The 23,850-nt window shown below is 42.4% G+C and overlaps 1 protein-coding gene across 1 annotated transcript in view; it reads left to right on the top strand.

The window, feature by feature from the left end:
* The window catches only part of CLYBL (citramalyl-CoA lyase), a 93,191-nt gene that overhangs the window by 552 nt on the left and 68,789 nt on the right, over positions 1–23,850 (top strand). The window contains exon 2 of the mRNA XM_075717554.1: positions 8,627–8,816. Coding sequence (XP_075573669.1) covers positions 8,627–8,816 — 190 coding nt within the window. The remainder of the gene's footprint in view (positions 1–8,626; positions 8,817–23,850) is intronic.

Genomic DNA, 23,850 nt, shown 5'->3' with positions numbered 1-23,850 from the left:
GCAAGGTCATTTAACAGGCAGGAATGGCACTTTATTGATTCTGACTTTTATCAAGTGCCTGTTTCTTATTTTACATATAACTCATTAGCAGCCTGCTCCTAAACTGCTCGGGACGCTTTGGCAGTTTGGGACTCTGACTGTAATCACAGTAATTAGCGCTGAATTTTCAAATCCTGGTCTCGATCTTGACCTTGCAGCATTTAGCCAACGTGCACACAGCTGAACCGGTGGTGGGAGCTGCAAGAGCTCAGTGGTGGGGATGCTCCTTGTATCCTGGTGTGGGCACCGGCACGGAGGGAAGAGAAGGGATCGGGGAAGAAAAGAGGGGAAAAGCATGTTCAGTGAAAAAAGAAATTCTGTCCAAACATTTTTATCAATTTTTGTGCGTGTGTCCATAGAGACATGGGTGGGTGCAGAGTCAGTGTGTGTGAAAACATTGGGGCAGAATTAGTAGGAAGGGAAGTGCCCGGTGGTGAGCCAGAGAGGAGAATTGGAAGAGGCAAGAGTGGTGTTGCAGTGACATAAAGAATCTCCTCAAAGTTCAGCTTTTCTGCAGAGGCCACTAACATGGGTCTGACTCTGTAAGTGCAACCATTAGAGATTCGAGGGTTTTATATATTCCCTTCCTAAGACGGAATTTGGCATGGGATGCTCCAGGACAGCTTGTTGGTGATATGTGCCTGATCCCCCTCCTGAACTGGAAGATGCTTGACCCCAGAAGCCATGGTTTTTCCTTTGTTTTGCACAGCCCTGAGCACACTTGCTGCATATTGTTTTGTACACAGCAGTGATAAACCAAAACAAATTGTACATTGATGTCATACATCCAAAGTAATCTCTCCTTACTTCTCAATGCACGTCTTAAAAAAGGCTAATTTTATGTGTAGTCCTTTCTAAACCTCTCAATATGGTATGGAATCCGTCATCTTTATTGTGGGATGGTTTTGTTATTTAAAATGTGATGTAATTTTCTGTCGCAGCTGCTAGTTGCAATTCTGTAAAAAATATGTAATGCAAGAGCTTCTGTTTGGAAAAACTATAGCTAAACAAAATTTTACAGAGTTGTGGATTTAAAAAATGCAACGTAGAAACAACATTAGCTAAATACATGAAAGCGCTTAAAATTTACCTACAGAAATTAAAACTTCAAAGCTGTTTATATTTAGTGGTTATATTTATTTATATACCTTCATATGTGGAAGACAGGGAAATGAATTGTTAACGACAATTGTTCCAATTGTTCCTTTGGTTAATGTGGCAAAGCGAGTGTGTCACAGGCAAACAGTGCTTTTCCATTGCCCTGCAGTGATGTGGGTTTGATTGAGCAGCAGCAAGGATCCCAAGGAGCTAGAAACTTTGCTAATGGTAAAAGCAAAGCAAGGCAAAGCTCAGCTCGGGAATACTTTACGGGCATGACGAGTTATTCAGAGTTATCCACGCCGTAAGGAAGAGAGCGAACCCTCGACTGTATGTCACGTATGTTAAAGCTCCCCAAGACAGGACACCAATTAACCTTGGATGATAGCAAACACACACACACAGGCTGCCCGAGAGAAGCAGCCTGTTGCCATTAGTAGGAAGCAGCAGCCCTTGTCACCCTGGGCCATTATTTAAATCTCTTTAAAAATTCCCTTATTAAGTCAAAGAACCGTAGCACTCCCCTCTTCCTCACAAACGGACTATTTTTGCTACCGTGAAAACAGGAGGCGTTAGGAATATGAGAAGCCTGTGGTCCTTTTATTTTTATCCTCACTATCTAATTTGGCCATTTTGAACTGTGAAGAAAAAAAAAAAGCCCTGATCTTCAGTCAAAGCAATTCAAGGCATGGTGGAGCTCAGAGTGAACCAAAACAACAGGGTCAAATGCGGTTGAAAGAACATGGTGGGGTAAATAAAAGGGTTTTTTTTTTTTTACGTTTAGTGCTGGTGGGAGGAGAAAGTTTGGTTAACTATTTAACCTGTGATAGCCTTTTATCATTTTACAGCTTAGGGCTCCGTGATTTTAAGCCTTTGTCAGTAAGTTCCTGGTTTGCATTAAGTCTTTTCTTCAGAAAGGCTCCAATGTCCAGTTGTGTGACTTACATTGATTTACTTTTTAATAATTATTTATAATTTAGGAAAAAATTATAAATAGCAGCTGAAGATACATATTTTTCCTAAAATGACTTGTCAGCAACTTTGGATTTGGTACTCAGCTTCCATTTAAACCCTAAACTGCTTTCTTCCACTCACACTTCTCTGCATTGTGATTTTTTTTTATCAGTGGGGCTCTCCTTCCCCATGTGGTTCGCATCTCTATTTTTTGGCTATAATGTGATGTGTCCTATCAGTTGGAGCAAGCGCTTGCTAAAGGTCACTTGGAAGCCCCCTTTTCATTTCTCCCCGCCGCAGTTTTTCCAGCAGGCAACCGCTCTCAGGGGAGCGGCCCCCTCCAATCTGTCCCTTTTGATATCCAAAGCTGGTTGTTACGGGGGTTAAATTTCTTAATTCGCTGAGTTTTTGTGAGCGCTTCTTCAGCCCACCGCGCTCGGTCCCCGCGGCTGGGCGCAGTGCAGATCGCCTGTCTCCCTAAGGATGCTGTGAAAGTGTTGGGGTTTATCCTTTCACCTTCTTCAAACTTGAAGGACGGGAGCCGATTTTATACCTGTGTATCTCCCATCAGCTGCAGGGCAATGAATCTCGGCGTTATGTCGGTGCGAGGTTGTATCAGCCTTCTTGGGGGAGTTTAAAATCAGACAAAGCCTCTTGCAGGGCGCTCTGGCTGGGAAGGAAAGCTGCTTGTCAGGAGATCTCAGACCACGAGAGCTGGTGGCTTCTGCCTGCCCTGGCGAGGGGTTAGGTTAGGGGGGTTTCTTAATTAGTTTTTGGAGGGTCAGGGAAATGACCGTAGTGGGTCTGGAACAAAGGAAGAAATCAAAATGTAAAGCTGAGTGTTTGATATGTTGATAACCCCCCCAGTTTTAATTTTAGCATAATTGGATCAGGGTTAGTGGCAGTTGTTAGGTAAAGTACCTTTCCCCAAGTTCTGGCTTTATTCAAAAGTAAATATCATAGCTCTTCTCTTTTAACCTAAAGTCTTTTTCCTTTTTTTTTCCCCAAAGAAGAACTGCTCAGTTTACCTCGGATTTATTTCCACTAGGAAAGCGCTAAGATTTCGGGGACCTGTATTCTGATGGTAAAGCTTGTGACACGAGCTTTTGTTTTCCATGCGAGGAAACGTTAGCATTTTTTCACATGTTAACTTTTTAACAATTGCGGGGAATTTCTTTTCCTTGAAAACTGCCTCCTTTTCTTTTTCCTCCCCTTTTCTCTCTTCTTGATATTTTTATTTTCCTTTTATATGGAGACTTGTAGATTTTGTCACTTCAAACGTTAGCTGGTCCTCCTCTTTTCTTTCGCTTTACAATACACACTAGGAGATTTTTTTTTTGCATATTCCTCCCCTTTCTCTGTGAGATATTGTAGTTGACCAAATTTAAAACACTACAGTATTTAGCATCCCTGCAGTGCCATTTTAAGTATTTGGACCTGGAAAATGCCCCAAGCAATAACTACCTGAATTGCTTTTAATTACACAATATAGCTGCATCATTTTACTTCAGATTCTTTTTGATTGATGCTGTAAGGCAATTGTAACCATGGATGATGGGATTAAGTGCCTCTTGAAGTGACTTTAGCTTCTTGTGGGAACAAAGGGAAAGAAGAGAACACTTAGTCCCTTTTTGAGTGAACAGCCTTTTTTCACTTGCTATATAAAGAAATACAATTAACAAACATTATCCCCAGAGGTGAATTGAAATGTACATGCGGACAATAACCGCTCTTGACTGCAATTAGACATATATGATCCGAGGTATTTTGGCCATTCATTAGTGCTAATTGTTTGAGAAACAAGCCCACAGAACAAATGATTAAAATGTTAGTGCCATAACCAGGATTATTAGCATGTGTGATAAAATGCATGCGCCGCAGCTGTACCAATAAAACTCTCCGGCGAGTCGCTTTGATTCGACAAATGCTCAGCTCGGCTGCGAGCCCTTCGTATTTGCACAGGGCCTGCTGATGTTTATAACAAACAACTTATATCTTCTTTTCTTAATTAGAAAGAATTACTATGCAAATTGCAGGGCTTTGTAATTTCGTAGAAGTTTCCTTTGTCTTTGGCAGATTATTTGTGTGCGGTTGTGAGCTACTCCCTAGTAAATTTGACATAGGAAAACCATTATATTTACTCTGGGCGTCTTTTTGCACATAGCGAGAACTAATTTGTAGGAGATTTTGCTGCATTAGCTGGGTCGTGTTCAGCGGGGTCTTAGGTCTTGGGTCACTTCTGTCCTGCCACAGCACCACAGATACCCAGGATTGTGGTTGGTAAGCAGTTACGTCCATATAGGTCAGAAATACACATTGTGGAAATTATCCAGCTTTTTTAATGGCTTTATTCAAGTGCCTAAACATGTTCTTTGGAAACGCTTTGCCAACACTGTGCCAAAGATTGTAGAATGAGAGATTTGGCCTGTCGAGCAATGGATATTTTTCCATGCATGAGGCAGATCACGGTGTAGTGTCTCTTCCGGATGATTTGATCTAGCAAAGAAACGGGGAACAGAGGCGCAGGTTAAAGTGCTGATCCTGAAAATCACTTGTGGGAGTACTTTACTTTGTGAGCTGTATGTTGTTGGCTCCAATGAGACTGCACAGGTGTGCGCAGTTGAGTATATGTGTGAGTATGAGCAACGCTGGAATGTGAAGATCCAGTTTACAGCAGGGAGATGTGTATCATTTGAGGTAATTTCACTGGTTTGCAGTCACGCTGTATGGCTGCCATTGCAAAGTGCAATGTCTCTTGGTAATCAAAAAGGTTTTGTTTTCTCCTTCCTGAGGATGAACTGTTTGCTCTTGGGTGAAACGGTTCTCAGAGGATCACAAGTAACTTTAGCTTGCCAGCTACTTTTACATATTTGATGAAGACTTTCGTAGAGTGTTATGTTTGCTGAAGAAATTTTGTTTCATTTCCAAGACCCAGGAGCGTTCAGCGTGCTGCTAGATGCTATGAATGAAAATACGCTGCTGTAAAACAATTTAATGAGCATTACCCAATAGCCTAGTCCTTGTTTTAACTTCCAGCGCTTAAAGGAAGAAACATTGTCTTAGCAAATTCACTTGGCTTATGTCCATGTGTTTAGTTTAAAGCATAGTCAAGCTTAGTTTGAATCATTAAAATACTTGCAGTCAGGAAACATATGTAAGATTTTCTTCCTCTTTATGGCATGGGGTTAACAATATAATTGAGATTGCAGTGCTGTGTGGGGCTTTTTGTCCTAAAAAAGTAACTGCTGGGGATGTTTTTATTCTATCAAAATAACAGAAGTCAAGATAATCAGGATGGTATTTCCTACCAGAGTAGCTAACTGCTCATACGCCTAGCACCCTAGGCCTTGCCACTGTTTTAAAAAGTTCTATAGGTAAATGGATTTCTTAATAAATCCACTTCTTCCTCTACATTTCATTTTGTTGTGGAACATAAAATATGACTATGCAAGGAAAATGCACAGTGAGTACAGAAGATTATTTTTTCAGAATATATGTCAAAATAATAGCATATGAAAACATTTAGTGCAGTCACACTTAAGCATACTTGTTGAAAACTCTTATTTGGCACACACGTTTCTAGAGCTCTTTGTTTTGAAAAAAGGATGCTGTGTTGGTCCACTGACACCAGTTCCTCCAGTATATTTTTTTTTTTTTGGCCACACCTCTTGAAAAAATTATTACTTCTTTGACTTTCTAAAATATTTCATAAGATTAATAATTTGGCAAATTGACAATATATTTTTATAATAATCTGTGTCCTGAGAAACTGGTGTTTTGGGTCCACGTGGCTACAAAGTTGGTTAGCTGAAGAGGAGATACCAATAGTCACCAGGTGATAGTATTTCTAACATTAAGCCTATTAGGTAATGGTATTTTAATGGATTAAATCTACTGCTTCTTCAGGGTCAGCTGGGGAAGTCATACTGCTCCTCCATCTGAGCAAAAGTTCATAGATCTCAGTGGTGACACCTGACTAAATCTGGTCTGCAGGTAACGACAGTTTTACCTAGACCATACTACATTCTGTTGTGCATGCTGTGCAGAGCAGAGCTGCCTTTGTGGGGCTTGCAGCAATGAGAGGGAAACCAGCTGGTCAAACAGCCCTTGGTTCAATGACAACCCAGAAAAAACCTGGGCAACATGTGTGATAGGAGATACATCTCATCTCGGCTTGCTCTGAGTTTCGGGAGGTTGGAGGGCTGGTGAGAGGCAGTCATTGAGGGTGCTTCAGGGGCTGCTTGGCTCTAGGCTGGAGTAAACTATTAATGTGCTGAGCTCTTTGACTCCTTTGTGCCTTTGGGAACTACAGGGTTGAAGCCATCAGAGAAAGAGAATAGAAACTAATCACTTTTGTCCCCTTGTATATGTTTAGTGAAGGACTGCAGACTTCTTTACTGACCTCTGTGTCACACTGATAAAAGACTCTCCTCTTTCCATTTGAGATAAACCACTCTTCCACCTCCTCTTTACTCTCCCAAGGTGTACTACTGCAAGAAAATGGGATTAAGCGGATTTAACTAGCAGCCACTTGAGTTGCCAGAAGTTGTGTTACCATCCCCACTTCAACAGGAGGCAGGGGACATGAAGTGGTTTGTGGGAGAGGGGCAAAGAGGGTACTTAGGGGAGACTCAGTGGATCTCAGTGGCACGTCTCCAGGTATTGTCAGGACCTCCACCACCTAAGCCTTGAAGCTGTTGCAGTTAGAGATGAAGAAGAATTATTAACAAGGGTAGCACTGGCACTGTGTTAAAATAATGCATTGTTTATATTTAACAGGCAGGCTGCCGCATTGCTTAGACTGAATTAAGCATTACCAGGCGTATTACAAAGAAGAGATTGGCAGCGGGGTTTTGTGGGCTTGTAAAGAGGGTCCACATGCAGAGACCCAGGAGAGGAGATGGTGGAATAGTTGTCCTTTTCAACTTAGTTTACTGAAATAAAACGTGATAAAAGCTTTCTTCATATTTTTAACCCGAGACCTATAGTCAGCTTTTAGGGTGCTCTCTCTAGGGGAAGAGAGGGTTCTTCAACGGGGTTAGCTTAGAAAGGCAAGTATCGTAGCGGTCTGTCAGCGACACATCATGTTGGCTCTGATTTAGATTGACTGAACTCATTTCCAAGCATTTGAGGGGGTTAGTCATGTTCACTTTGAAGAAAACCCACGCGCACGTGTAGCCATGTGTCATCCAAGTGTAGTGACTTGGGAAGCATTATTAAGAGGGGCATAGGAAAATGCATGGGTCCCTGACATGATGCGATAATGACATGTTCAGCATGGTGCTAGAAAAGCTTTGCATTATTCAAAGTGCTGAATAATATACATGATAATGCATAATGTGTTATATGGTGGGATTATTTTGTGGCATAAGTGACTTGTACTCTGAGTATGAAGGCAAATTGTATTATTTTGTCCTCATTTTTGATGCAGCAGAATAGGCTGGGGGGGTACAGCGTGAAATGGGGAGGAACAGGAGCAGGCAAGGGGTTTTTTTTTTGGAAGGTCGTGGAACACAGTGGCACCCTCTGCAATTTATTTCTCTGTGCTTGTAATTACGGAGCAAAGCAAGCTCCCTACCGCACTCGAGGGCAGCCTCCCCAGCAGCCCCACTGCCTCTAAGTGCACCCACCCAGCTCGCGCCTGGGGTGGGTTAGCTGGTCCCTCGCTGGGAAGCACCGGCACAGCCACAAACCTGACGCCTACGGGCCATACGGATGCCACCCACTCAAGTCATGTGGCACCACAGGCTCACACCTGCACTGAAGTGTGGTGCACAAAGCATTTATAAATTTTAAAAGGCACCGCAGCCACCAACCTGCTGATGATGCTGGTGGGTTTATGAGCTCTGTCAACAGAAGTCTGTGCTGTGAATCTGAAGGTCTGAAGGCTTCTGAGAGGACATGTTGGGATTAGTGAGTTTCCACGTTACGTGGAGTTTTCATTCCTGTTTTCCTCGTTTCCCCTTCCATCCATTTTGCTTATTTAAAATTTGCATGCAAATACATTTGTTGATATAACGCTAAGGTTGTAAAATCAACACCGCAGAACCATGTTTGTTTTAACCAACACCCCTGCTTCATTCACAGCATGCTACCCAGCTCCTGGAGCAAACGTGGCCGATAGCAGCCTCCTCCCTAAAGCAGTCCTGATCCGTTCCCAGCACAGCCTCCAGCCTATGGAGGAGTCCTATGACAGGGGAAAAACCAACCACCACCTTTCTGTATTAAATACTTACCATAGTGCACAGAACGGGCAGTGTAATTAAGGCTGCATGGATATCCTCAGCCCTGGCAGTTCTTCAGTGCTGAGTGTTTAAGTTTGCAACTTCTGTTGAACATAGTGGTTTTGGAGTTTTAGACTGTAATTAACTGTAATACTGGTATCTCCCTACCTTGGCTCTTCCTAAGGGAGAAAAAATGTAAATAACCCCAAACCAGACACTATCTAGGTAGGAATGTTTCCCTTTTAAAATATAGTCAAGTATTCATTACAGCATTGTAGCCAAGAGTCTAATTTTAACAATGTCCTTTACAGGGTGGATTTTCCTCTGCCAGCTGGTGTTCCTAAGCTTAGTTATCACTTTGCATCACCTCACAAGTACGTTCCCAGGCGAGCTGTTCTGTATGTACCTGCGGATGATGAAAAGAAGATACGAAAAATCCCATCACTAAATGTAGATTGTGCAGTGCTGGACTGTGAAGATGGCGTGGCTCTGAACAGAAAGGTAATTAAAAATTATCTGTGTGATACAATCAGCACTAAAGAGAATGTGTGGAAAAACATTGCCTTTGCCTTGGGGAAGTGACAACCAGAGAGGCAAAGATAAATCTTAAGATATACAAAGTAATGTAACACTGATAGGCTTTGTGAAGGCATTGGGAAAATCTGCTTACCCAGAACTGAAATAGATCCCATGTGAGTAAGTGGGGAGGGAGTTTTGAAAGAATACAGAGCTGGGCGTAAACTCTCATCACAGAAGAATGGGAGATACTGTTATTATTGCTGCATATTTCTTATAGAAGAGGAGGAAATGGACTGTGAGAAGAGAAGCAGGAAAGGAAGAGTTAGTTCAGAATCACCAGGTGGGGGGTTTGTTGTTGAAACAAAGCATCTTCAGATTGTGAGCAAAACAGCGTGGGTTTGGGTTCAAGCCTTGGGGTGTTTAGAAAGATATACTTACTGAACTTTTTGGAAGAAGTGCTGTTAGGGGTGTTTCGGAAGGAAGGAGAAGTTAGAACCTGAGTGCACTAGGGTTTGGAGGGCGGAGCTCCAAGAAAGCAGGCATGGAGAGCAGCATGGGAAGGAGATGTAGATGTCTTAAGTACCAATGCCAAGTTTTTGTTGACATTGAATTGTGGAAGAAGAGAGAATGATCTAACATGCATTCAGTTTTGCTTGCAAGCAAATTTTTTAAATATCTGAAAATATTTTTAAATGTTTCACATCTTAAACAATGTATATGAGAAACTGCTGTAAATGTTTCCTGGTGAAAGGTATTTCTGAACAGGAGCGTAAGTTTGCCATCACATAATTTTCGTATTTGTCTGTCCTCTTGTCCATTTTACAGTGCTTCAGACTACAGAAAATGCTATTTAGGTTTTAAGTATGAATGTATTGTCCAGGAAGCTATGAAAATAGGCTTGAAAATTTTCCTGTGTCATCTCAAAAATGTGGATGAAATTTTATTCTTTTCTGTTTCTTGGGAGTTAATGCTTTCCAGAAGGTCTCCCTTTGGTAGTGATCTCTTTAACCTTCAGGTCTTTACAGGTATGTTGGAAAGAAAAAAGTTTACAGAGTTTTAGTTCACTATTTAGTTACACTGTTTTAGTTCTGAAAAGTGAAAATAGCATTGCTGAATGTTCATGTGTACTGCTGAAGACAGTTGGAAAACATTTTCCAGTTGCTAAAATTCTGTGTGGAAGACTAAGATTATATTTACTGTCACTGTGAATTAGTATTGTTTAGGTCATATTTGGGAGGGAGCTGCTGTAAGATGATAGAAGACACAACTGTGTATTAAACTGTAGTATTTTTAAGTGCAGCTTAATTATATCAAACAAATAATTTTTAGCAAAGCGTCTATTTGTCATACAGGATGACAGCAAAACAAAATTTTATGCTCAAGGTGACAAAGTTGATAGCAGTAATTTCTAAAGGGTGGTAAAATTCTAGCTCTGTTGAAGTGAGGGGGAGTTATGCCACTGGGTATAAGATTTCGAAGAAAATAGGGGGAAAATCTGTAATAGGAACTTCAGATGACAGATGAGCCCGTGACTGAGCTTAAATGCAAATAAGAAGCAGACAGGAGATAGAAGTGGGGACAGACAACCAAGGAGAAACACAGAAGTGTTGTCCAGGCACGTAGGGATGGAATGAGGAAGGTCAAAGCTTGGCTGGAATCAAAACTGGTGAAGGATGAGCAGGACAAGAATGACTACTACAAGTGCATCAGCAGCAAAAATGAGAAGGAAGATCAGGGCAAGTGTGGACCCACTGCTCCATGAAGCCTCAGCCTTTGCTGTCAGAGTCTGCCTTCAGGCCTCCTACATCGTCTCCTAGAAGCAAAACCTGGGGGGTGGAGGTAGCAGCCACAGTAGGGGAGGATGGAGTTAGGGTCTATTTAAATAAGCCGGTCTGTGGGACCAGACAGGACGTGCTGGAGGCCACTAAGCAAGCTGACTGGTGTCACCATGAAGCTGCTGTCTGTCATCACTGAAAGATCATGGTGGCTGGGAGACACTCCTGATGCCTGGAGAAAGGTAAATGTCAGAGCCATCATCAGAAGGGGGTGAGGGTGAGGAACTGCGGGCCCACCAACCTCCCACTAGTCTCCAGGAAAGTGATGGTGCTGGTTTTCCTGGAAGGTATTTCAAGGACCTAAGGACCTAGCCAGAATGGACTGATCAGAAGCAAATCACACCTGACCTACCTGTTTGGCCTTCTCTGAACAAATTACTGTCCTTGAGTATGAGAGCTGAATAGATGTTGTCTACCTTGACTTTAGCAAGGCTTTTGACATGGTGTCTCATAGTATCCTGGTCATCAGCCTGAGAAAAAATGGACTGGATGGATAGACTATAGGGCGGGAGGCAGTTTGGCAGGAATTGGGTGGTCCATGCTGTGTGCTATTTTGCACTTACCTCTGCTGGGGCCAATACCATTTAACTTCTTCACTAGCAACCTGGTTGATGGGACGTAGTGCACTCTCACCAGGTTTGTGATGAAGCCAAACTGGGGTGCAGCTGATATGCTGGAGGGCACAGCTGCTCTTCTGATGGGGCTTTACAGTTGGAGGAACAACCTGACAGGAAGGTAATGAAGTCCAAAAAAAGTAAAAGCAAACTCCTGGCACTGGCCTGGGATAGCCAGCCTGCTGCAGTAACAGCCTGGGGAGCGACTGCCCGGGGACAGCACTGCCAAAAAGGCCCTGGGTGCTGTTTTACAACAAGCTGAATGGGGCCAGCAGTGCGCCCTGGCAGCAAAGGTGTCTGACCACCTCCAGGGCTGTGCTGGCACGGGTGCAGCCAGCAGGTGCAGGGCAGGGGGTCCCTCCCTTCCACTTGGCTTTTGAGGGTCTCTCTGAGAGGTTTGTGCCCAGCTGTGGGCCCCAAGATGAGAGAGACTGACCAACAGGAGGGAGCCCAGGAACGGCCACCAAGGTGGTCGTGGCACAGGAGGAGAGGCTGAGGAGCTGTGTTTGTCCATCGTGGAGAAGAGACGGCTGAGGGGGCCTCGGTGAAGGCTTTGCTGCCTGAGGAGAGCTGGCTGGATGGCAGAGCCAGGCTCTTCTGAGAGGAGCACAGCAAGAGGACAAGAGCAATGGACACAAGTTGCATGAGGGGAAATGCTGCCTGGAAACAATGGGAAAAAATCTTCCCTGTGCAAGTGGTGAAGCACTGGAAGAGGTTGTCTGGAGCGGTGGTGCATCCTTCCTCCGTGGGGCTATTCAAGCCTTGGCTGGATGAAGCTGTGAGCAACCTGGTGTAGAGCAGTAGTTACCCGTGCTTTGAGGAGGCAGATGGACGAGGTGGTCTCCTGAGGTCCCTTCCAACCTGAATTAGACTGTGTGATTGCATGATCTAGTAGCAAAGTGTAATTCAAAGTGATTGGAAGATTGAATTTCATTTTTAGATCTGCCACAGATACTCAGGAAGACTTGGAGACTTAGATTCTGTGAATGTGAAGCTGAAATTATTATTGCTTTTGCAGCTTAATTTATTAATGTTTCTGAGGTGTTTGGAGTCTTTGCCTGAAAGATATGTCAAGAACCTGCACTGAAGTACAATATTCAGTGGCCAGTTGCAAATGGGTCATCTGAAACTGAGAAAAAAAAAAACACTGGGAAACACAGCAACACTGAGTCTGTCCCTTAATTGTTATTCTTAAAACAAATAGTACTGATGAATTTGAGTATTTATTGCCATGTTTTATATCAGTAAAAATGCTAGTTATGGATTTTATTGAAACTGCTGCTGAAATTTTGCGTTTTGGGAAAATCAGGACCTGGTTGAAGGTTCACAGTGCCTTGGGCCTAATTTACCTGTCTACAGAAGGCCTTCACTTGCATCAAGTCCAAGCAGCAAGTTTGAACCAGCAAGTCTTAACAAGTCTATTTTAACAAGATGCTGTGTGGTTTGTATTAGGATTAAGTTAGATTTGGAGAGATCAAGAATCTGGAATGTCAGCAGCTCCATTTGGTTGCTTATTTAGAGGGAAATGAGTAACATGAGCTTCCTATAACCAAAGCTGATAACAATTGTAAAACTGCATCTGGTTGCAGTAGCTGCTTTTGAAGCAGCAGTTGTAAATTAAAAATCTTTACCTATTTTCTATACAATATTTTCTCAAAGAAATTTTGGAAGATTTCCCCCCCTAGGCCCTCTCCCCACAATTACGTTTAGTAATGGCTCACAGAGAGCACCAGAAGAGGGGACCCCATACCCATACCCTAATCTGCATACCATTTTGGTGCCTGCATTTCAAGAGCTACAACACTGACCATGATTTCAGGTATCATCTGTTCACTTCTCCTTCTTTTCAATCTTTTTTTCTAGTTGATATTTTGACTGAATCACAAAAAAAAAAAACCCAAACTTGCAGCAAGAAGTTCACAAGGAGAAAATTTCTCAGCAAATTTTCTGAGGGGAACCAATGGGAAGAAGTGGCTAAAAAGCAAAGTTATAGTATGCTGAATACTAAGCCTGCAAGTAGGGTGAGAGCTGATCCTGGTGTGAGTAGGACACGTGGGGCCTTTGCAACCACTTTGGAACTGGACAGAGCTGTAGGAGGTCTTCAAAAATTCAGAACAGTGAAGATGATAGGAAGATATCCCAGTGTTGCTGAAAAATTCAGCCTTGTTTTACAAAGTTAGCTTTAGTCTTGCTGAACATAGCCTATTACTCATGCTGACCTCAAATCCTGGTTGGGGGTCCATACACTGTTTTTAGAGGTTCAGATGCATAGTGTCACACAGTGTGGACTGTCAGCTGCCTCTCCAGGTGTCTGACTCTGTAAGACACTGGGAATTTCTACGACAGAAATTTAATTTTTGGTTGGGGGGAGAATTGGACACTGCTAAACGGAAATTACTTTTCCTGAGCTACTATTCACAGATGAAGAGCTCTTCCCCACTGATGTACATGTAAAGTTTCTCCAGTGTTGCTATACATTTTAAAGAAATGACTCAGAATGGCTCACTTGGCAATATTATTAAGTGAACAGTTCAAATAGAAATTATAAAACTATTAAATTAGAAATAATGCAGATTGCAGTGTTGATATGTTGCAAATGCATCATACTGTAAAGACTTTTTGTGAAATGGTGCAAAAACAGCCTATATCTGTTTTAGCTCTTCACAGGAGAAGGTCTGAATATTCTTTCATTTTAACTTTAGAAAAGGAAAAGATAAAAAAGATGGCTGCATCAACATGCTTGACCAAGTCATATAAGCCAGTAAGCTGAATTGCATGTTATGCCATTGAGAGGTCTCTCTGTAGGAGCTGAGCTGTCTGAAGATATCTCGAGGGCTCTCAGCCAAGCCAGCACTCCCTGGTGTAGCTTCTCTGTAGAGCTGCATTGCCCACCGCGCTTCCATGCAATGTGAACTTATTATCAGGTGGAAAAGTTTCCTCCTCCTGTTGGAGAAAGGAAGATTTCCATGCCAGTGCTTTCATTTTCCAAGGGCAGAGTGAGATGAGGTTTTGTTGTTAGTTCCCATGGGTCTTATAAGGTTACCACCCCTACAAGAGAGTTTTCTCGAACAGCGGGTTTTTCAGCAGGATCCTGTCGTCAGTGCTGCTATTCTTCAGAGCATCCAGGAGGTGTTAGCTGCCAGGTCAGCTAGCAAGAGACCAGTTGGAGCTGCTACTGTAGTGTTCCGCCTCTTTCTAAGTCCTTGACAAGAGTTCAGAGCATTTTGATTACTCCAATCCAGTGCTTTATCTTCACTGAGGTCAGTAGGATGGTTTTGAATAATTGGGATAGACGGCACCTTACTCTGTAGGTGTCTTTAGTGTGCCATCAGGCCAGCCAGGGCACAGTCCCTTCTGCCTGAGAGGACCTTTGGAAGTTATCTCCAGCAAATTTTGAAGTGGGTAGGGTTCGGCCTTTTCTTTCCATGGGGAAAGCCAGTGTTATAATTAGAAATCAAAACAAAATCCCATCATCCCTCCCCCCCCAACATTTTTTGTTTCAGAGGTGTAAAACCAGTCCCTTGGGGTGTACATATAGCTGGGAAATGTCTGTAGGGTCCTCTGACATGAAACACTTGAAAATATGAAATTTTACTGTTGTTCCTGTGGAACTAAACAGATCTCATTCATCCAGTAGAATTTATTATTAATGTTCAGGGCTGCACTGTAAAACAATGTTTAAGTTCCTAAGCCCTTTTTGCTCTAAGTCATGATTGTATCACTTTGTGTCTTTGAGAAAGAAGTTGCTCTCTCCTCCAGCACTTGGGCAACAGAAGCTGGGAAGAGGAAGCCTCAGCTCTGTCCTTTCCTCACATCCCTTCCTCAAGAGGGGAAACGGCAGCCCCTGAGCCTCTTCTGTTCTCCCTGCTCCCCTTGGCAGCAAGGGGAAGTTTGGTTTGGCTAGGAGGATAGGTAGGGAAGGACCTACTTTGCTTATATTTTGCGTGGCCTCTTAGGGTCATAGCATAAATTTGTTCCTACTTAATATCTTGTAGCAGTCACCTAAAAGATCATCACTGTGCCGTGCCACGGAAAAAAAAAAAAATTCAATTAATTCTTTTGAATCGTCTGGTTTTAAAAATAGGATTAAAGCCTGGCCACTTTTCAAACTGTTCCATTATGAATAACGCATACGTAAGAGATGACTCAGGGTTCATTACAGTTAAGAGCAGATCATCCGCATACATGCTGATTTTATGGAGATTTCTCCCCATGAGAATGCCTCCTCCATCTCTCTAGTGATCTGATCCTGGGGTCAGAACAAACAGCACTCCAGCAAGAGAGTATCTTTGCCCACCATTTTCCCCTAATCTGAGGCCTTCTGACCTTTTCATTCCTTATCACTGATGAGAAGAGGCTCTTGCATATAAAATAACACTTCAACTAAATTTGGGGGTGGAGATAAATACATAAAATGGGTCAGCATGGTATACAAGAAAAAATCCTAGGGTTTCCTTATTGAAATGCATTTCCTTATTGATCTTGTTGAAGGTTTTTATAGTATCAGTGGAAAAAAGCTGCAGTTGATTTCCATAAATCTCTAGCTACTTCAATTAAAATCAATAGTTTTCCTGTATTATGTGATGACAATCTGTTTTTTTTAATAAAGCCAAGTTGGTTAGGATTTATCAATGCCACCGGTATTTCTCTAGGCTCATAGTGAGAATGTTAGCTAGTACTTCATAGGCACAGTTGCATGAAACATTGATAACTAGGTTATTTTGCCAGGTCTTTGCTTTATTTATAATAAATTAGTATTGTACCTAATTGTATTCCTCCTACAGGGAGAAGGCTTGCTGATAAAGTGTGTAGAGAATGATTAAATGTACACAGGCACATAGTAGAGTGACTTCTCTTCAAAAGATGCACAAAATTAAAATGGGAATGCTGCTTTCCCCAGTGGCTTGCCATTATTAAAAGTCTCAGTAGCATGGGAAATTTCTTCTGTAGGAACTGGGGAGTCCAAAAGTCTCTCTGGTTTATTGTAGGGAAGCTGAACTGTACAGTGAAACTCTGCAAGGCCTTTTTGATCCTTGAAGAGTTCTGATGAATATACATTTTTATGAAAGTTGTAAAGTGTTTTCATTTCCTTATTAATCCCACCATGGTCCTGGAAGAACTGCCACTCCTGAGTGGTAACTGTGACAATAAAAGTTTTTGTTCCTATTGTTTTACTCTACAAGCCAATCATCTTCCTTACATAAAGATTTGAGGATTCATGAGGACGATCGCAATATTCAGCAATTTTCTTCTTAATGAGCTCAGTAATGCATGTGTGTCTTCGAGCAGAGCCTTTGAATTGCCAGTTGTTTCTTTGTCACTGATTCAGATGTATCCAATTAAGTTTGACTTGGACTTGTTCTGATATAACTATTACTGCTGACAGAATGGTGTCCAGAAACTTAGGGAAAATGTCTTGGCTCAGTATTAACAGGGATTTCAGACAGGAATACATTAATAGACCTGGGAAAATATTTTAAGACATACAGTTAATGTTTGTATGGACTTGGAATTCACAGTACTTCAGCTCTTCGTGTGCAGTCCACTGTCCACAGGCACATCAGCACACCTGGGTACTGAAGGCTAATTGCAGGACTAGAAGTCATATATTACTACACATTTCTGGACCAGTTTTCAATATTTCATCTGTTTTCGTAACAGGAGGGACCTGGCTGCACAGCCATTGAGCATCTAGCACTTAGTTTGAAGGGAGCCGTTGACTTTCAAGTGTGCTACAGAAAATCAAGCCAATACAAAATGTTCAGTATACACGTGCAGCTTAGGACCAATCTGTTGGATCAAATTTGGGCAGACTTTTGTTTGTATGCAGAGCCATGCACTGGGTTGCGTTGTCAGGGCTGCGGTGGTACTGGGGGTGACAAAAACATAAAGGTACTGCCCAGATCACAGTCACAGGGGTTCTCAGCACTCAACACCATTTGTTCCAGGTCTCCTTTGCTTTTTTGTTGGCTGTGAGCAGGAAGAGGAATGTGTTTGTATGTCCAAGTTTCTACTGCAATTAATCTTGAAACCTAGTCTTGAACCTAAGACTCCGTTGTGCTCTAACCAGTAGTCCACCTTGCTTATTCTTCCACATTGCAAGGGCCACATTTTGAAAACAGAGAGGCAGGCCAAGCATGAGGAAACCCACAGACCCCATTAACAGGGACATGGATCAGGAAGTGGTAGGACACACAGAGAACACAGCACTTGCCCTCTTTGATAAACTTTTCTTTGAGGTATCTCTACAGCCACAGTCAAGGTAGTGGCCTAGTGGACCTTTGGTCTGATTTAGGTAAGATAGGTAGGTAAGGGAAGGTGGAAATGCATGGTACTTTTCCCAGTGCATTGGTGCCACCAAAGCTGGGCCTGTCCCAGGATGGTGAGGAGTGGGGGCAAGCTTAGAGGTGCTCAGAAGATTATGGGCAAAATCTGTGGTTTATTTTACCAAACTGTTTAAACATTACCTGTTTACCTGAGGTTTAGTAGTACTATTAGGAAGCAAAACAAGGAAGTGTGGCAGGATGCTGGATAAGAGAAAATATTTGATGTCAGATGGAGGAACATCATGGCCGTACATTTGGAAGTTGCAGATGAGGGTGAGGATGTGTGTGGTCATGGCTCATGGCTAGGCTTGGGAACCTTGGCAGGTGTCAGTTGAAAGCATGATATTTAACCTCTGTACCTTTGGTTTCATCTATTATTCTTCTGGAGACCAGAGAAAAGGATCCTAGCACTGAATACCTATGCGGAAGTCTCATTTCCTTCCACTGTATGTCCAGTTAGCAGGAGTCCACAATACTTACGATACTGCAGATTCTGCAGTCCCTATTCAGATATTTCACAATTAACTAAGGACATTTGTGTCTAAGTGAGTAATTCAGGATTAAGCCCTTCAGGAGTTTGAGCTTCTTCCTCCTCTACACCACTATATATTGAATTGAAGGCATGTGTGCTGTGCTAGTTGCAGGACACACCATTCCCAAAATAAGCATAGAACCATCTAAAACCAGCTTTTTATTTCCACCATGAACTAAGCCCATGCCATGACTTCCCTTCAACTTAGAGTGGAGTAATTTATCTCTGTTCAACAGAAGACAAAACACATGGATTATGATTGCCTAAAGCCCTGGTTTTTACATATTCTGTGAATGACTTTCTTCTCTGAATTATGACAAGACTGTATGTTAAACAGTGCTTTATACACCAAAAGAATACATTTTCATGGAACAGGCTGGTACCCAGAATAGCTACAAGAACACATCTCTGGCTTACTGAAACTGGAGAGCATCCAGAGCCATGAATTCATTGTGCTCTCACATACCAGAATAGAACACAATACGCAACTCTTGTGATTTTTCTACTCCCAGTTGTAAAAGCCATAATAAAAGGGGACAGAGCATTAGGAAGTACATGCATTTGTTTACTTGGGTCTAAACCTGCGTAGCTCTGCTGGCTATGTAGTATGCAGCAGGCTCCAGGGGCACAAAAGCTCTTAATGTGTCCCCAGGTTACACATTGCCATGCCCAGAGTTTGGGCTTCCAACCAAGGAATTCTTTTGCAAAGAAGCAAAAAACATGCCAATTTTTTTCTTCATTTCAGGTAAGTCAAAGCATCTAGCCACATTTGAAAGTCGCTGTTTTGGCAGTGTTTTTCATGTATGTATGGAGCATGTGCAGTTGTTAGCACATCTAAATGCATTGACCGAAGTATATTGTATATCTGTCTCCAAAGACAAATGCACACATCTGCAAATCCAGCATACTACAGATTTGGATGTTAATGCAAGCTGCCCTGCTGAGATTGCCCATCTTTCCTTTTGGCTATGAATATCACAAGGGAGATTATGATCTGTCTTCTTGTTTATCAGTAAGGAAAGTGATAAGCTGACCGTGGAGTCTGATCAGCACTTTGCATCTCTTCTGAAAGGATAAATCAAATCTTGGTGTTTTCAGAGTTTGACTACAATTTCTATCTTTAAAGCAGCTTGGTTGCTCTGAGATTGTTGCTTCAACTTCTGAATGGCTGCATAACATAGTGCTGTCTACTGTGGATCACTGTAGTAGGTGTTTTGCTGTCCTTCTTTCACTGCAGTGCATTAGGGCTACCCTCTCCAGAACAATGTACTTGCCAGTTATTTCAAGATTGGGAGAACAGAACTGTAAATATTTTTCTTCTTTTCTGATCACTGACCTCCAGAAGACCATAAATCCTTGTGTTGTTCCTCATTTGGGAGAAAATGGTTGTAAAGATCCTGACTGTTCATTTTAGGATTATAAACCATGGCTTGCTCATTCTTTCCTCCTTACTTGTTACAGTATCTTACTAGATTGCCTTAAAATATCTGCTCCTATGCCAGGCTTGAGATAACTTCATCTTCTGAGGTTTCACAATATGATTTTGCATTAAAAGGGGATATGTTGAGCAAATTGGTATTTTCTTCCAGCTTGCTCACGTTATTTGGTTACATTTTAAACTTTGATTCCACACAGACCCAATCTTCCACTCGTTAACCAATTATTTTTAAATAGAATAATTATAGATCATAATTTAGTATGCATTTTCTTTAGAAAAAGGGCAAATTAATACATGTAAACATGGGTGAATCTATTTAAATAAACTGTCCACAAAATCCTTACAATATGTAAACAACATTTGTTATGCCTTAGAGATAGCATATGATTGGACTCATGAGACCCTGTTTATCCTACTGAACAGTTTCTTTTATAACTTCAAAGGGTATTTTATATATTTATGGCAATAGCAGGGTGTTAAGTGTAGCTAGACAGAAATTATACCTCAGCTATTTAGTTAATGCCAACAGGGATTAAATTAGATTTTATAGCTGTTAGTAGAAGTCTGTTTTTGTAGCTAACAAGTGGGATTTTTAAATCCTGGAAAGCATAATCCTATTATAAAACTGGCAGCTGAATTAACATTATCTAGGAAGCAAGTCTTCACGGATTAACATTTTTTGACATTAACAAAGAAAAACTAATGCTACAGGGATATTAGATGCTTTTCCCAAAAGTGGGAAAAAAAAGGAAAGTGAATATAGGACAAGATAAATGGCACAAGTACTGCAGGAAGGAAAAATGGAGTGAAATATGCATGAGAAATGAAATCTGGGAGTGGCTATGTTCTGCCTCAAACACAAAAGAAATACACTGGGTAGGAAAAGGCTCCACAATTGGTAATTCATATGTTAGCCCATGCATTGATTTATACACGCCTTGTGACTAATGCACAGTTATCCAACAGGAGTGTGGGATAGCCACAAAGGCCTTCTCCTGCCCTGAGGGCTGAGGTCTTTGCATTCCAGCTAGGTGCTATAGGAGCCAAGGACTGGTAGCACTGCAGAAGAAACACTCATCCCTCTACTGAACAGGCCCATAAAGCTGTTCCACAAAGACCCTGATGAAGTTCTCCTTACATACCTTGAAGGACAGTTATGGGACAACTGCTGTGGGCAGTGGTACAGGAGACGAGTGGGTCACTGAACTTGCTTGGTCTTCCAATATCTTACTCTAAGCGTTGATAGACTAAATAGCTAGAAGGGTATATGCCACATCATATTTCAATTTAAAAAATCTTTGTCCCCATCACAGTTGCAGAGCAAACCTCTTATTACTTAAAATTGTGAAGTACACATCTCCCATAAATTATTTTAAAAGCTCTGTGTTTAGAATCTGAGCCCTTATTCACAGCTGCAGCACTAAAATAATGAAAGTGGTATTTTGTTGTGTGGAAGGTTAAGAGGAATCCACTTGATAAACTTATAGTCACAAAAACATGCCAAACAATTTCTTCCAGACTTTGCAACATCATATTCAGTGTTGTTGACCCAGCACAAATTTTGCTGTAACAGTATCTGTTGGCTGCCATCTTGTCTCACAAATCTCTTCCTTCTTATCAAATAGGTAATGTCATTAATTACTCACAAGAGCTAAACTGAAACAATTTGTTCTAACTTTGCCTTCCAACCTCCCAGTTTCTTGGTTCAAGTAAAGCAGATCTGGGTCTGAGTCACTGTCAGAGTGGGGTTTTGTTATCAGAGATTTAACTGTGGCTTTGCAAACCTAATACATGGCTTCACAGGCTGATTCTTGGTTTAGTGCTTTTGAAATGCTGCTTTTTTTCTCCTTGTGAATTGCTACTTTAACCATTATTACTTACTGGGTTGCATTTTTATCAAGCATCTTTTCTGCCAGAGCATGTGCATATCACAATCATTGCTGCGGTAAATCCATTACCAGGGGTGTGGCTGTGGCTGCCTTAAGGGCTTTCTTAAATCGTGGTTGTGTAGCGTAGACTTTACCTTGCAAAGCATATGGCAACATTTAAGCTGTGGAAATAGTGTGAAATTTCTAAGTTGCCTAACTGACCTCCTCTGAAGTTAGTGCCATGAGGAAGAACCTTGGTACCGTTATGTCAGTGGGAAAACTCACGCCATTTGGCTTAAACAGGACCAAGATTTATCCCCTGTTGTGTGCATGTTGCACCAATAATAATGAACTCTAGTGGGAACTGGAAATAGTTACTTGCCCTCTGTTGTGGCTCTTTTTCAAAAAATCTGTCCCCCAAATGTTTTTTTTCTTTTTTTCCTGTATGTGGAAGTATGCAACAGTCCATAAGCCTGGTGCTTTTAAAGCACACAGGTATCTTTTAGCCATTGCCACAGCCTTCTGAAGTGCTAGGCATCTTTGGAGAAATGGGAGTAGAATGTGCCTGTAATTTCTCACATCAGGAAGGATATGAATTTGATATCTCCCAGAAGTGCATGGTCCTTAGATAAAGGACCTATCCTTCCTTCCCCCTTAAGTAATGAGCAATCCTATAGCATCTTAGAGTTTGTTTCCAGTTTTTCTGTCTGGGTTGGAAAGTATACAGATTTGGCCAATAAGACTTGGGTTGTTTGTACAATGTTTGGCTAGCTCCTCAGCTTGTGTAAATACGTTTAGCTCTTCATTTTTCATATGGTGACACAGCAGATGAAGCACCTCTCAAATGAGAATTAAAGAAAGGTTATGTGGGAAGAGAGCGTTCCATGACCAGGGAGTTGCATCCACATCACCTGGCTGGACATTCATCATCTGCCTCCAGGCTCTGGAAGACAGAGATGGAGATGCGAGAGGGCGATGTGGTTACTGAGCAGAGCACCTTTCATCCTCCAGATGACCCTGCACCTGCTACGACGGGCTGCTGTTTCACTGTGAAAGAGCTCACTGAACAGGGAGGGAGGGATGAGGGATACTTGGCTCTTCCACCTGGTGCTCTTGCATCTGAGTACGTGTTCTTCTCGAGTAGATGCTTTGTAGAAGCTCGTTCAGGGCCAGCATGTGGAAAACAGCAGCAGCAGCGCCTGAGCATTGCCAGTCAGAGCACCTGGTCTCAGAATTTGGCTTCATGTTGTCGAATTTGCTTATCGTCTGTGAGGTACAATGGAATTGCCAAGAAGAAAAAGAAATGCCCAGAAATGTGGTGGCAGATCGTGGGTTTCGGTGCTTAAGGCTGCTACAAGTAGCCCTGCACACACATGCTCAATTTTGTAGCTGGGAGGAATTCACGCACTGAGCACCCTCTGAGTAGCACGTGATGTGACTTGACAGAAACTAGCAGAAAGAGCAACTGGCTCCTGGCCTGTGAGGGTGATCCCGCTCCCTGGTCAGCAGGCATCACCTCTTCCTATGTCCATGTCTTCATGGAGGTGTATTTGGTGCTACATAGCAAAGCACTAAGTGGCTCATGCCCTCCCAGGGGTGACCATTCCCTGCAGGAAGAGTGACGATGCTTTGCCATAAGCACAGCCAGCAGGTCAAAGGGGTCTGAGAGACCTCCTCTTTCTTTTGCCATTGAAGCTCTGAGCTTTCTCTGTGCTGCTCAGGGAGAGCAGACCCACAAGGCTCGCCTTTTCAGGCCATAAGGTCTTGGCAAGCAGCCTCCTGCCATCCTGACTGGGGTCAAAAATATAATTATAATGCATATTGTGCATATTTAACATGGACCTCTGAGCACTGAAGACCAGGTAGTGGCAGAGGGGACCTCTGTGAGCTAGTTTTGGCACACTGCAGCTGGAGCCGGAGGTAGGGAGGCTCTTTTCTGTTGTGGTCCAGTATTGATAAGTGAAGGACAAAGTGTAAGGAAATGCTAGTGAAGCAACCAAGGCCCCACTGAGGGACAGTGGCACAAAGTAACAGCTTCTCAGCTCAAAGCAGTCTTGCCTGGGGTTTCACACAGGGCTGCCTGTAGGCCCTTTTTTGACTCTTGCTGTTCAAGAAAAGAGGACTTGTGCTACCTTTTAAATGGGCAAGTTACACACAGGAAGCTCCCGACTTGTCAGCCGCTGACTTTCACACCCAGAACTCTGCAAGTGCTTAGTACAGCTGGTATGTATAGCAAATCTGCTGTGGCTATCAAGCTTAATTCCTTAAGTGAAGCAGAGCATTTATTGAATTATGTCTTTTTTTATTCTACTGATAAACACATCTGCAGGGGAAACTAGGACCTCCATTTGGGATCATTTGTTGGAGGGTTTTCTGGGATAACAGAAGTATTGAGCTGGAGGA

This window comes from Pelecanus crispus, chromosome 1 (assembly GCF_030463565.1).
Source record: "Pelecanus crispus isolate bPelCri1 chromosome 1, bPelCri1.pri, whole genome shotgun sequence".
Classification (NCBI taxonomy): domain Eukaryota; kingdom Metazoa; phylum Chordata; class Aves; order Pelecaniformes; family Pelecanidae; genus Pelecanus; species Pelecanus crispus.
Note: the sequence above shows the minus strand (reverse complement) of the source record. Positions and strands in the feature narration are given on the sequence as shown.